At 51.3% G+C, this 15,793-nt stretch overlaps 1 protein-coding gene across 5 annotated transcripts in view; it reads right to left on the minus strand.

The window, feature by feature from the left end:
- Positions 1–15,793, minus strand: part of dag1 (dystroglycan 1) — a 36,714-nt gene that overhangs the window by 16,399 nt on the left and 4,522 nt on the right. For all 5 annotated transcript variants that reach the window (XR_014554171.1, XM_083667811.1, XM_083667809.1 and 2 more), the window contains one exon: positions 1,680–2,460. Coding sequence is in view for 4 of the 5 variants with exons in the window: in XM_083667811.1 (XP_083523937.1) it covers positions 1,680–2,117 (438 nt within the window). In the remaining variant the exon portion in view is untranslated. The remainder of the gene's footprint in view (positions 1–1,679; positions 2,461–15,793) is intronic.

Raw genomic sequence — 15,793 nt, forward strand, 5'->3', positions numbered from 1 at the left:
GTGGAGGTAGAAAAATCGGAGGATGAGGTCTCATTGTAATGCATGGAGCGGAATGAGGTTCCTCATTACAATGAGCCCGTCCTCCGATTTCTACCTCCACCAACCTACTCTGGACTATGTCTGTATCCATCTGTTCAGTCAGGCTGTCTGTTGAGGTAGCAGTACTGGGGGAATCTAACCCAAGTCTTGTTTCCTGCGTATTGTATCCAGTATGTTTCATGAACACAAGGAAACAGGCCTACAGGTGAAACATCTCAGCCTGTGTCGTCTTTGACGGCCCTGACAGTCTAAGAGCTCAGACCAAACATCTCACCTTCACTCTGCTTCTGGAGTACTGGGCTATCTCTGGATGTCATACTGGGCTATCACTGAATGTCATACTGGGCTATCTCTGGATGTCATACTGGGCTATCACTGAATGTCATACTGGGATATCTCTGGATGTCATACTGGGCTATCTCTGGATGTCATAGTGGGCTATCTCTGGATGTCATACTGGGCTATCACTGAATGTCATACTGGGCTATCTCTGGATGTCATACTGGGCTATCTCTGGATGTCATACTGGGCTATCACTGAATGTCATACTGGGCTATCTCTGGATGTCATAGTGGGCTATCTCTGGATGTCATACTGGGCTATCACTGAATGTCATACTGGGCTATCTCTGGATGTCATAGTGGGCTATCTCTGGATGTCATACTGGGCTATCACTGAATGTCATACTGGGCTATCTCTGGATGTCATAGTGGGCTATCTCTGGATGTCATACTGGGCTATCACTGAATGTCATACTGGGCTATCTCTGGATGTCATAGTGGGCTATCACTGAATGTCATACTGGGCTATCTCTGGATGTCATACTGGGCTATCACTGAATGTCATACTGGGCTATCTCTGGATGTCATAGTGGGCTATCTCTGGATGTCATACTGGGCTATCACTGAATGTCATACTGGGCTATCTCTGGATGTCATAGTGGGCTATCTCTGGATGTCATACTGGGCTATCACTGAATGTCATACTGGGCTATCTCTGGATGTCATAGTGGGCTATCACTGAATGTCATACTGGGCTATCTCTGGATGTCATACTGGGCTATCACTGAATGTCATACTGGGCTATCACTGAATGTCATACTGGGCTATCTCTGGATGTCATACTGGGCTATCTCTGGATGTCATACTGGGCTATCACTGAATGTCATACTGGGCTATCACTGAATGTCATACTGGGCTATCTCTGGATGTCATAGTGGGATATCTCTGGATGTCATACTGGGCTATCTCTGGATGTCATAGTGGGATATCTCTGGATGTCATACTGGGATATCTCTGGATGTCATACTGGGCTATCTCTGGATGTCATAGTGGGATATCTCTGGATGTCATAGTGGGATATCTCTGGATGTCATAGTGGGATATCTCTGGATGTCATACTGGGATATCTCTGGATGTCATACTGGGCTATCTCTGGATGTCATAGTGGGATATCTCTGGATGTCATACTGGGGAGGGCTGACGTACTATAAACAAAGTCTTATCTAACCAATTTCTGCTGCTCGCATAGGCCTATATTCCAATGTACAGTGAAACAAATTTGATACATGAGGGACACACAACTCAGTGAGTGATTGCCGCCTGGCGCCCCCTGGTGCCCGGGAGGAGAAACTGCCTCACCTTGACCACGTTGCTGCCGCCGTCCTCCATCGTCTCCTTGGGCAGCGTCATCTGGAACACCCTCCCCACCACCGCCGAGGAGTCTGGATAGGCCGTCTGAGGCTGAGTGGAGGCCACGCCCCCCGCGGCGGCGGCGGCCATGACGGTTGACGCCTCCTGGAAGTCGTGGAGCACCGAGGAGTGCATGGAGGCCTCCAGCTGTCCCACCGCCTCTCCCCCCAGCACCGCCACCTCGCCCTGGGGGTCCCGCGGCCAGCCCCCCCCCTGGGCCACGGCCACCAGCAGCGCCAGGACCACCAGAACGCTAGTCCTGCCCAGGCCCGGCACCATCCACGTAGACGAGGCTAGCACGCCTCCGCAGGCTCCTCCTCCTCCTCCTGCCGCCGTCTCCAGAGTCTCCATCGACCGCCGCCGCAAGTCTCTCCGTTTATTACGCATTCTTGCCTTTCGTTGGCGCTCTCTCTCTCTCTCTCTCTCTCTCTCTCTCTCTCTCTCTCTCTCTCACACAAAGAGGGATGTCCAGGGGGGAGGAGGGGAGGGAGGGGGGGAGGGGGGCATGCACCCCGGGTCAGCCCAGCAGAAAGCTGATCCGCTTCTCAATGCGCTCTCTCTCTCTCTCTCTCTCTCTCTCTCGGAATCCTCCTCTTTTGTTTTTCCTCTTTTCCCTTTTCTTTTCTTCTCTTCTCTTTTCTTCCGCCTTCTTCCTCTTTCCCCCTCCTGTTCTTTTGTGAAGCGCTCTTCAGTGGGCTGGAAATCCCATTGTTAAGACCGCCTTTGAGAGCTGTGTAAAGAGAGAGGGAGGGAGGGAGAGAGAGAGGGGGGGGGGAGGGAGAGAGGGAGGGAGGGAGGGAGGGAGAAGAAGATTCATTAGGAGAGGGTGGGGCAGAGGGAGATGTGTTAAACCTGTTGGACTGTTCAGAGTTTAATTCTCCTCACAAATCTCAATGTCAATAAAAACCTCCACCGCCGTGCAGAGAGCTGGGTATCACAGGAGCACAGGTGTGGCGCCGTAATCTGATTAACGTTCACACACACACACACACACACACACCCAGAGTCACGCATACACACATACACAAAATACACACACATACACACACACTCCCCCTGCCCATCCCTACCCGCCCATCCCTACCCCCCCACCCCCCGGCCCGACCCTACATAAACATTTCTCTTTGAATTCCACCGTCCATTACTGCAGCCCACGCCCCCCCCCACCACCACCAGCAGGGAGCCAATCAGAGCCCTGAGAGAGACATACCAGTGGAACATGGTCAGTCAGGGGTCAGGGGTCAAACCACTAGGCCCTGAGAGAGATAGACTATTGAACATGGTCAGTCAGAGGTCAGGGGTCAGTCCACTAGGCCCAACCAGCAGAGATGAAGGCATGCCTTCTCCATTGTGAAGGGCGAGCTGATAAGCCCAACTCTGAGTTTGTTATTCAGCCCTGGAGCTGAGGGGGGGGGGGGGAGGGGGAGAGGGAGAGGGAGAGAGGGTGGATAAACGGGGTAGAGGGGCAGCTTCATACAATACATGTGATTTCCCCTGGGGGCCACACTCTGCCCCTCTCTGGATGGAGAGGAAGGGAGAGAGGGAGGGAGGGAGGGAGAGGGGGAATAGGCTCTCACGCCCTCTCCTCCCAGGGCCGGTCCTCCCCAGTGAGAAGAGAGTCGTCAGGAGTTACTTCCAGACAGGAGTCCTCAACGAACAAAAACAAACAGTCTCTCAGCTCCCTGAAATACCTAGTAGTTCCCTGGGCGTCTCAGCTCACTGTACCAACACACTCCCAGGAAAGGTCCTAAATCATTCATTTAAATGCAGAAACTGACAAATAGCCGCTCGCTAGTCAACAACCAGTGGAACAAAACAGACTTTGGGGAGAAAACAGGAGGGAAACAGTGAGAATAATGGTGCTGAACGTCCATCTTAAAACTAAATTGTTGTTTTTTGTGAGAAACTTTGGCCAGCCTTTATAATAGCTTTCCTTCAAGCGGTGTGTGTAGCATCAATAAATGATCAGGACTCGGCCTACTCATTATCATCCTTCGTTAGGCTTTTGTAAATAATTAAGGGCCATACAAGATCATAATGGCTTTTAAATTACAGCGTTTATAAAGTGTTACTGGGACGTTTTATTCCTGTAAACAATAAAAAAAGACAGACGCAGGCGATTTTAAAAAAATGTTTTTAACACAATCCACCTAAAGGTCCAAGATGGCTGCCCTGACAACTTCAGCCCCGTCACGCTCGAGGGCAGGATTCTACACACACACACACACACACACACACACTCACACTCACACTCACACTCACACACTCACACACACACTCACACACACACTCCACACATACCCCACACATACACATACACCCACACACACACACCCACACACACACACACACACACACACACACACCCACCCCCCTGACCCTTCACCCCAGTGAGATTGCAGGTAAGGGGTCTGGGCCTCCAGCTGAAGATACAGTGGAGATGAGGGTCCGTTCTCCTCCACACCGCTCAGAAGAACAATAAGCCTGATGGAATTGGGAGGGCCGGCATGAAAGGACTTCAGAACCGTCTCCGCTAGCAGATAAAGAGCTCCTTTCAGCCGGCCGAGGAGAAGAGAGGAGGGGGGGAGGGGGGAGGGAGGAGGACTATTCACCCACAGAGGCAGAGAGAGAGAGGGGGGGGGGGAAGGGGGAGAGAGAGAGAGAGAGAGAGAGCCGTCATCACATTCCTCTCTCTTGATCAGACAGGGCCCTGGCCCAGGGGAGAGGACCCGGTCCAAATCATCTAAAAAAGCCCCCAGCCAGTCAGATAAGACACCCACCCTTCCCCACGTCTAAGAGCCTCTCCCCCCACCTCCCCCTCCCCCTCCCCTCCCCTCTGCCCTCCTCTGCTCTGCGATAGCTCCCACATCAAACCAGGCGTGTTCATCAAAGGCAGGCAGATCAGGGGAGAGGCCCACAGTCAGACCTGAGCTCAGCCATCTCCACACTGGCCCTTTGTAGGAGGCCAGGGGGGCCTTGGGCATGCTGCCCACGCTGCCCTCCGCACAGAGATTAAGATTTAACCAAAGGGAGGTGTGTGTGTGTGTGTGTGTGTGTATGTGTGTGTGTGTGTGTGTGTGTGTGTGGGCGTTTGCAGGCATGTGTGTGCGTGTGTGTGTGTGTGTGTGTTTATGTGAGTGTGTGTGTGTGGGCGTGCAAGTGTGTGTGCATGCGTGCGAGCATGTGTGTGTGTGTGTGCGTGTGTGTGTCAGGGCAGGGAGAATAGGTGGTGGGGGCCGGTGGTCTAAAATCAGTCTGCCTTGAAACCATTCGCTGGCAGAGGGCAAAGCAGCTTCTGCAGGCGCCATGACGACGCTTTTGTCCGTTGTTGTAAAGGAGACTGAAGCCCATTGGACGGTTTTGCAATGAGTCACTTCCCACCAGAATGCTCCAACACATTCCTCTCAGCAGTAACAGCCCCGTTCAGCCCCGTTCAGCCCCGTTCAGCCCCGTTCAGCCCGCTTTCACCTTTTACACTCCAGACAAAGACAAAGACAAAGACAAAGAGAAGCGATGCTCTGAAACACGGCGGCCTCGCCGGCGGCCTCGCCTCGCTGTGTGGCTTGCCAGAGGAGTCAAGACACAGGCTAGTTCTAGTTCTAGTTCTAGTTCTAGTTCTAGTTCTAGCTGATCCGAACAGATTTCTTTCCCAGTTGTGTCTGTTGACTGTTAAGGTACCGAAATGTGAGAATAAATCGAAAAAAGGCTCAAATCTTTAACCTATTTTTCAGGTGAAAAACAACGCTAGTGCTAACACTTCCAACTCCTGGCTTCTGATACGTACCAGGAACGTTGGGAGAAAAACAGCTCGACTCAAACCTCAGACAGAACCGGGTCTGGTCAGGCTGGACTGGTAGAGTCTCCTCTCTCAGCCTGAAATGGCCATTCTGGAGTTTGTTAGTTAAAAAACTTAAAAAGCTGGCTAGTTTCCTGGACCTAGATTGAGCTTAGTCATGAACCACTGAACACCTTTAATGGACGCTCTCCATTCAGTGGTGTTTATCCCACTGTCTAGGACTAGGCTTAATCCACTGTCTAGGACTAGGCTTAATCCAGTGTTTGATACCTCTCCTCATTCCATCCCATGCATTACAATGAGTCCATCCTCCAATTTCTACCTCCACCAGCCTCTCCTGTATTAAACTAGCCCCTAAATAACCATTTACCCTGCAAGAAGAGAGTCAACTGAATCTGGTGGAAAACTACACAGAATAATAGACATTGTTATGACGGTGTAAAACCAAATGAAGCCGGTTTTGTGTTTGTTTTATCCCCGTCTCTTTCCGTCCTTACTTGGTATTTATATACAGTAGGTAGTCGTGACGATAAAGAACCGGAATATCCGCCCTGTTAAATCCAGCGTTCCCCCGACTGTCTGACACAGACAGTATCGTCTCGGCAGTTATAGATATAAACAGACTGACAACTCCCCCCAGTTGAACCATCGGGTTCTGAGGCCATCTTTATAAATAAACATCCTCCTCCCTCGACGATGTCATCTTAAAGAGGACCGGGCCTGCACTGGGTGATGTCATGCAGTATTTCCTCCTTCAACTTCAACTGAAACTAGGCAGAGGCTGGAACTTCCAGGCCTGTCACTGAACTAATGTCCCTGAATTAAGAATCACCCCAGACTGGCAGGGAGGGGGCCGGGACGGGAAGAGGACATCTGAGGTAAAAATGTGACAAATTGTTTCTGAAAAGCTTTGATTTAGCCGCCGCCGCCGCAGGGCTAAACCCCTGTGAAGATATCGCCTCAATTTGAGAGAGAATTAACATGATATTGAGTCTGGGTTTCAATGAATCGGCGAACATAATCCAGATCTATCCACATTTAGCCAGCTATCATCATCAGCAGCTAGCTAGCAAACGTTCCCATTTAGACCAGGGCTGCTGTTGACTGTTTCTCTGCCTTAGTCTATGTAGGGAGTGTCTCCTCAGCCCTCTGACCGCCCCAGATAGGGTAGAGGGTCAGGGGACACATCACATGACACCACAGGCCTAATTTGGCAAGCCAGCGAGCCGTGCTGGGTGGTATCCCGGTCCCGTACGCGGCATCGTTAACGACTGGGTGACATCTCTGTTGATACCGCCATGGTCGTCGGAACACGCAGACGGACGGATATCCGCAGAGCCTGGAATTCCTCCAGCAGCCAATGGGAACCCTCGGTCCTCCTCGACTCTTGTCAGGGTTGGTCGGTCAGAGCACGGTTGCCCTTCTAAACCCCCCCCCCCCCCCCCCCGAGCCCCCTCCTGCCCTAGCTCACAGCTGATCAGAGCTATTAATGGCTCTGGAACGGCAGGCAGGGCGAGAAGAGAGAGACATTCTATAACGGTCACATTCTCGGCTATACAGAGACGCCCGGGACGAGTCAGGCTGGCGACACTCAGAAACGACCACAGAGACTGACACCACAGACACAACCAGAGACTCAGAGACTGACACCACAGACACAACCAGAGACTCAGAGAGACTGACACCGCACATCCAGAGAGACAGACACCACAGACACAACCAGAGACTCAGAGACTGACACCACAGACACAACCAGAGACTCAGAGAGACTGACACCGCACATCCAGAGAGACAGACACCACAGACACAACCAGAGACTCAGAGAGACTGACACCGCACATCCAGAGAGACAGACATCACAGACACAACCAGAGACTCAGAGACAGACACCACAGACACCACCAGAGGCTCAGAGACTGACACCACAGACACAACCAGAGGCTCAGAGACTGACACCTGACACAGACAGGCTGGAGAGCAGATCAGACTAGTCTACAAGACACACAAACATGATGTTATCCTCACACCAGTGCAGTAATGCTGTAATTAGTGTGGTAGTAAAAACACAGTATTACCACTACAAGACCAAAGCAGATTAGCCTACTCTAAAAGGGAGATACCCGTTTGACTAACATCCTGTATACCTGTGTAGTAACACTGTAATTAACGTAGTAACAACATTGTACGAACTAGTATTGTCACAATACCAGAACTGTGAACCTATACGATACCAATGTAGCATTACAGTGGAATGAAGGATGGTATCAAACATGTGTGTTTGGAAACCGCTCCTCATTCCATTCCACGCATTACAAATGAGCCTGTCCTCCAATTTCTACCTCCACCAGCCTCCCCTGCATCCCACTACCAGAGCAGCCTCCGGCATACGTGTGCACATAAGGCAGAGTGTCTCACGCCAAGGCAGACGAAACGTTCCGGACTGAAACACCTGAACGAGTCTCTGTGTCCCGAAGAAGGATGGGAGGAACGAGAATGGAACACAGAGGGTGTCTCACGCCAAGGCAGACGAAACGTTCCGGACTGAAACACCTGAACGAGTCTCTGTGTCCCGAAGAAGGATGGGAGGAACGAGAATGGAACACAGAGGGTGTCGGAACGCGGGAAGACAATAAATAACACAAACACCAGGAAGAGAAACAGTTCCCCCGGGAGGGGGGGGGCAGGGGGGGGTATCAGAACTTTGATATCGGAGCTGTAACCTGCCTCTGTCAACACGCAGGTCCCGGCATCCCTACGGAGCGCAAACATGACACGGGCGACACGAAAACACGGGTGGATATTGGAGATTTGGGTGCGGCGGCCATTTTGACCCTCAGGTTGAAACAGGCACAATGGGAAGCCTCCCCCTCAAAGGCCGACTTCAGGCGGGTTCGTTTACACCAGTGACCTGGGGGGGGGGGCGGGGTTGTGTATTTATCAAATCACGGGCTGAGATGTGGATCGTGTTACTGGTACGGTACACCCACACCTTTCCCCTGACATTCACAGAGCAGGGACGAATTAGAAACACGTTGTTATTGGAGTAGCTTGATACGACAGAGGAACCGAATAAACACAACCTTTGGCGATGAAAGGAAAGCAGGGACGTTTCCAACGGCGCACAAATGTTTTTGGATTGACATGTTTGTTTCATTTCCTACATCTGTGATTTTTTCCGGGCCGTTTAACCCAGGGGCCAGAAATAGGCTCCACACACACTCATGCGCACATTAAGCCTCTTAAAATGCAGTTTTAATTGCGAGGCAAGGAAAGAAATTAACTGTGTGGTTGGGGGGGGGGGGGGGGGGGGGGGGGGCACGTGTCCACTCTCATTACAGAGTCAGCGCTTTCTCTACAAACACTCAGGACTCATACAGCCTGTCTGCAAGAGCCTCCCTCTCTCATCCCTCTCTCATACAGCCTGTCTGCAAGAGCCTCCCTCTCTCATCCCTCTCTCTCATCCCTCTCTCTCATCCCTCTTCCATCCCTCTCTTCCATCCCTCTCTCTCATCCCTCTCTCTCATCCCTCTCTCATCCCTCTCTTCCATCCCTCTCTTCCTTCCCTCTCTCATCCCTCTCTTCCTTCCCTCTCTCATCCCTCTCTTCCATCCCTCTCTCTCCCCTCTCTCATCCCTCTCTTCCATCCCTCTCTCATCCCTCTCTTCCATCCCTCTCTCCCATCCCTGAACTGTAATTAAATCACTGCAACACTGCAGAAGGAGAGAAAAATATAAAACATTTTAATAAACTATGAGTAAGACAAAGAGAGGGGAAATGCAATGATTGTTAAACCCCTCGGAATCTGAAGGTAGCGGGGGATAATTACATGTTGCTAAAATTAGAACCCTTCCCTTTTCTTCCCCTAGCTGGATGTGTCTCTCCTGGGCAGCTTGAGACGGCGCTACCGACTCTGACATTCTGCTCTGCCTATACGACCCTGACTAACGCTTACTGAATACGAGCCTGGAGCACATAGGGCTTTACACACACACACACGCACGCACGCACGCACACACGCAAACACACACACACACACACACACACACACTAAAAAAGATACAAGCTGTAGGCTAGGCTTTTGATGATATGTTAATATTGACATACAAGTGTACATTCCAGAGATTAGGCTGCTCATTGTGCTTGTAAACGCCTAGCGTGTCCATCAGGCTGCTGCGTGTCCACCAGGCTGCAGCATGTCCACTGAGCTGCTGCATGTTGCAACACCGAGGGCGACAGACCCAGGGCGAGTGACCCAGAGCGACAGACCCAGGACGACAGACCCAGGGCAACAGACCCTGGGCAACAGGCCCAGGGCGACAGACCCAGGGAAACAGGCCCAGGGCGACAGACCCAGGGAAACAGGCCGCTTCCTGGAATAACACATGAAGTCCCACACCTCCAGAGTTCTAACCAACTGACTTCACTGAGTAGTCTCATCTCATCTCTCACTGAGCAGATATCACTGTGTTCATAACAGGGTGTGGGTGTGTGTGTGTGTGTGTGTGTGTGTGTGTGCGTGCGTGCGTGTGAGTGTGTGTGTGTGTGTACTGACTCAGACTGCAGAGAGCAGAGTGATATGTTCTTTTTCAGTGCCTCCAGTCAGCAGTGCAGCGTGACGACTCCACAAATGTTTGTGTAGAAGTCGGCCAAACAGACCCTGCTTGTCGGAGAAGCAACCAATCAGGACAGGCTTCACCCTGCGCCCGCCAGCCGCCGCCAGCCCCTGGATGAATGCATCGCCACAGATGATCACGGCCTAATCTAACTCTGACGCCGGAACTAATCACAACCTCCGAATAAAGTGGACGACCACGTCACCACCATAAAGAGAGCAAGTAGGGTGTGTGTGTGTGTGTGTGTGTGTGTGTGTGTGTGTCTCTGTGTGTGTGTGTGTGTCTGTATGTGTGTGTGTGTGTCTGTTTGTGTGTGTGTCTCTGTATGTGTGTGTGTGTCTGTATGTGTGTGTGTGTCTCTGTGTGTGTGTGTGTGTGTGTGTGTGTGTGTGTGTGTGTGTGTGTGTGTGTGTGTGTGTAGGGGATGGGGTTTCAGTGAGTCGAGGGTTCGGACCACCAGGCCAGCTCTCTTGCCCTCTGTGTTGAGAGAGACAGACAGACAGACAGACAGCTGGGGACATTTGGTGGTCGGTATGGGGGACAGCAGTGACAGCTGGCAGCCAAGGACCCCCTGACACCTCCCAGCAGGCAGCCTCACCCGGACACACACCCCGGGACCCTCCCCTACGGCTGGCTGGCTGGCCAACGCACTGCTCAACCTGCTCACCCTGGGCTGTGTAACACACACACACACACACACACACACACACACACACACACACACACACACACACACACACACACACACACACACACACACACGCACACACACACACACACACACACACACACACACACACAGGACCCAGTATAGAGAGTACAAGTGAGTCTCACTGCAGCTGAACCCTCAGAGGCAGATTAGGTCCAGGTCCTGGACTACACTCTTGGAAAAAAGGGTTCTAAAAGGGTTCTTCATTTGTTTTCGTAGAACCCTTCTCACAGAAGGTTCTAAATGGAACCTAAAAGCGTTCTACATAGAACCTAAAAGGGTTCTTCAAAGGGTTCCCCTACAGGGACAAATGAAGAACCCTTTTAGAACCCTGTTTTCTAAGAGTGTAGAAAGCACATTTCAATGGAGATCAGACGTAGTAGGGATCTGAACATAGTCTTTCGTCGAGGACTAAAGCTTAACCCGGGTCTGGGAAAGTGGCCCTTTCAGCTCAGGGCTTTGAGGAGAAGCTGCAGGCCAGAGCAATAGAAGACAGATGATGATTACAAACACATGGTGAGAGAGGACGGACAGACAGCTCTCCACATGCAGCGCTCAACACTCTGACTCAAACATTCCTCCGTCCTCCCGAGCCCGGGTCGACGGTGACGGTACCACAGTACCGGGTCCAGAGACACACCAACACATCCCGATATACACCACACCGTCCCCAAGCCCCGCCCCCCCCCACCCAACCCCCCCGTCCATAAATCCTCATCTCACTTTCTTATCAGGAGCCGGTGCTGGTCTATAAATACACACCCTGCCCCCCCCCACCCCCGCACCCCCCCCAACCCCTTTCTCTCTCACATATCCAAACAGGAATAGATCCTACAAGGTCACAGCAGAGGCAACAACACAAGAGGAGAACTTCACTCCTTGTTTATTTCCATGATAATACTTCGTTGTGAACAAAGATAAAAAAATAAAAAAATAAAATAAAACAACAAAAATGGACTACGGTTACATATCTCAGGGGTGCAGAAGCATCTTAAAATGTTTAGTTTGTCCTTGAAAAAAAGGCCCCGGTGTCTGAGCTACGAAACAACTCTGTACTAAAACGTGGCGAATTGCCACTGTTAACAGTATGAGTCTCCAGCCAGTAACAATGCGTTGGGGATCACCCGGGACTGACATCAACTACTGTTGTGGTTTTGGAAACATGTCCAGTTCGTGCATCAGGAGTTTGGGAGGGAGGATTGTGTTGTTGATTAAGGAACCTGTCAGAGCCTCTGGGAAGTAGAGGAGGCTAGCCTCGTTAGCTCGCTAGGCGGTTGTTGTTGTTGCTGCTGAATGCTTCAGCCAGACTACCTCACATTCAAGAGTGATCTGAGATACAGAAGGAGGGGAGGGGAGGGGAGGGGAGGGGAGGGGAGGGGGAGCCTTCTTTTCTTCTTGTGTGCCAGGAGCAAGGGGGGGGGGGGAGGAGGAGGAGGGGGGGAGAAGAGGAGGGGAGAGAAAGAGAGAGAGAGAGAGAGTGCTAATCTGCAGGAGCAGGAGAGAAAGCGGCTTGCCACGTTTCCTTGGGGCAGGGGGATGACAATGGTAGTTCAGCACACATGTAAACCATCCAGAGAACGATAGCCTCTGTGTTCTCTGTGGACTCTGTAGGCGAGCAGCCGCACAAACACGGCCAGCCGTGGTCCAACAGCAGGCTTTACTAAAGCGGACAGAAAAGAAGTATTGGACATGCATTTCAAAAGAGCAGGGAGGCTTAAAAACAGAGGCTATAGGCTTATGGTTAAATTACAGCACATCAAAGAGACACCCACTCTCTTCGGAAAAACAAACTGCAGTTTCGCTGCGAGAACAGCAAACACGGGCCTAATATTTCACTTCACATTCACTCGGACACCGCAAGCCTATATAGAACCGTCTTCTCTCAAGGGCTGCAAATAAACAACAACTTTTAACTTCCAGACTACGGCTTCTAGGAGGAATTGTGTATTTCTGCGATAATACATTGCGTTCATTAAGTGGAAGAGGAGCATCTCATTGCATCTGATTTCATCGAACTGTAAATCTACAACTCACATTTACATTTATGGAATTTAGCAGACGCCTTTATCCAAAGCCACTTACAACAAAAATATTTGTTTAAGTAAGTGAATCATCTCTCCATCAGTCACAATGCAAGAAGGAGTTTTTTGTTTTCATTAATAGGAGAGAAACTTGTACAGGGGGGTGGTGGGGGTAAAGAGGTCCACACACACTTCTAATGCAGTTGTGTAAAGAGCAGGAGGACACCACTTGTGCGACCAGACTGTAGCAAGATGTTGAGATGCATTTGATAGTCTCCACAGACGCGGGGACGAGGAGGAGCCCTCTGCTTCCCATCACTCCTCTCCAGACACCAGACTCTCCATCTGGAATCACGTCTACTGACAGAAAACAGCCATCAATCAGAGAGAGCTGGAGAACGTTGATCTTTCTGCATGTTTTAACGTGTCACTGTCTAGAGTCACTGTCTTAGGGCGAGTGCTGGAGTATGCTAGGCTAGGCTAGGCTAGGCTGCGTTTCTACCCATCTTAGGTTCATATTGTCATATATGAGAATGCATACATTTAGAGGAAGGTTGGAAACAGCTTCCATTCCGAAAAACAGTGGACATAACAGCATATTTCCAGCTGAAATGAACAACGCTTGTTTGATCTTACTGTGATCCTTTGATCTTAAACAGGAACAAGGATTCAATTTAACACAACAAGAGAAACATAATCTCAGACTAGAACGTTCGGTATGCATAAACCCACACGGAGGCAGAGTCCATGCCCATCTGATGTACAGTGGCCTTGCATTGCCCCTGCCTCTGGTATTGCCCTTCTCCTGCCCCTGCCCCTCCCCTCCTCCCTGCCCCTGGTATTACCCTGGCTCCTTCTCCTGCCCCTGCCCCTCCCCTCCTCCCTGCCCCTGGTATTACCCTGGCTACTTCCCCTGCCCCTGATATTACCCTGGCTCCTTCTCCTGCCCCTGCCCCTCCCCTCCTCCCTGCCCCTGGTATTACCCTGGCTCCTTCTCCTGCCCCTGATATTACCCTGGCTCCTTCTCCTGCCCCTGCCCCTCCCCTCCTCCCTGCCCCTGATATTACCCTGGCTCCTTCTCCTGCCCCTGGTATTACCCTGGCTCCTTCCCCTGCCCCCTGATATTACCCTGGCTCCTTCCCCTGCCCCTGATATTACCCTGGCTCCTTCCCCTGCCCCTGATATTACCCTGGCTCCTTCTCCTGCCCCTGATATTACCCTGGCTCCTTCCCACACACCAACTCATTCCTGGAGAATGAAGCCGCCTCCACACAGGATCAATCAATCAAGACATTCTAACATGTCCCCACTCAGCCACCATCCCTCCCTTTCCAACTCCACCAACAGCAGACCTTCACCTCAACGGTGATGCAGAAACTTGTCGAGAGGTGACTCATTGCCATGGGAGGCTGGCGGAGGTAGAAATCGGAGGACGGCCTCAGTGTAATGTAAGGAATGGAATGAGGACACGTGTGTTTGATACTATCCCTCATTCCACACGTGTGTTTGATACCATCCCTCATTCCATTCCTTGCATTACACTGAGCCCGTCCTCCGATTTCTACCTCCGCTAGCCTCCCCTGGTGACTGCAGGCTACCATAATTGAAGTGGAGTCAGGAATGCGTGTTGCCAGGTAGAGGAGAAGAGGGTGTTTAACGTAAATACAGAGCTGTTCAGCCTCATCATCAGCAGAACCTTTACCTCAGGCAAAACGCCGTCTGTTGTGTCAACATACCAGCCTTGGAAAATGTGTAAAAGAAAAAACCTTTACTTAAAAAGAGAGAGAGAGAGAGAGAGAGAGAGAAGTGTGTGTGTTTCTGTGAGCATGTGTATGTGTGTGCTTGTATGTATGTTCTTTCACGCGTGTGTGTTTGTGTGTGTGTGTTTTCTTGCATGTGTGTTGGTGCGTATGCGTATTCTTTCACGCGTGTGTGTGTGTGGGTGTGGGTGTGTGAGCGTGTGTATGTTTGTTTTTGCATGTGTGTGTGTGTGTGTGTGTGTTCTTGCACGTGTGTGTGTGTGTGTTCTTGCATGTGTGTGTGTTCTTGTGTGTGTGTGTGTGTGTGTTCTTGCATGTGTGTGTGTGTGTGTGTACTGAGGTCAGAGTGTAGATGGACGGGTGAGGACTTCAAGGACTCATGTCACGCCAGGAACACTGTCCCCCATTCACACACACACACACACACACACACACACACACACACACACACACACACACACACACACACACCGGCCAGTGTGAGAACAGCCAGTGGTGTTTAACTGTGAGAAGTGACATATCTGTGTCCTCCAGCGCCTCCCCCCCCCTCCACGCTGACCCTCTGTGTGTACAGAGGCACCACGGACCAGGTGGAAGACGGGCCTGTTTACACATCAAACACACCATCTGTCTGTCGTCCAGCGTGTCCTTCCCCCGTCGGTGAGGGTCCAGTGGTGTGGCCGTGGTCCATGTCTACAAGGCTAACAACCCTAAACATGAGGGTCCAGTGGTGTGGCCGTGGTCCATGTCTAAAGGGCTAACAACCCTAAACATGAGGACTAATAACAGAGTCCAGCGAGCAGCGGCTAATGTACCAGAACTAATCACGGCCGCTCCCTGCATGCCATTCCGCCCGTGCTGATTCACTACAGGAAACACGCCCGGTCCAAGGTAGGCCTCCGATGGCAGGGAAAAGACATCAACAATTAGGAACGAAGACCGTTCTCGATTTGCTGCCTGCCTTCGCTGATGTTGGGATCCAACAAATCTTAACAAGGGACTCTGTGTGTGTGTGTGTGTGTGTGTGTGTGTGTGTGTGTGTGTGTGTGTGTGTGTGGTCAAAGATCCGTCCCCGCCCCCCCCCGCGGCCCAGCATCAGACAGATCCCTTCAGAACACTCTTCCACTTCAGGAGAGAAAAACCCAGCGATCTGTGGAGCCGTCA

Source organism: Argentina silus, assembly GCF_951799395.1.
Source record: "Argentina silus genome assembly, chromosome: 4".
Classification (NCBI taxonomy): Eukaryota; Metazoa; Chordata; class Actinopteri; order Argentiniformes; family Argentinidae; genus Argentina; species Argentina silus.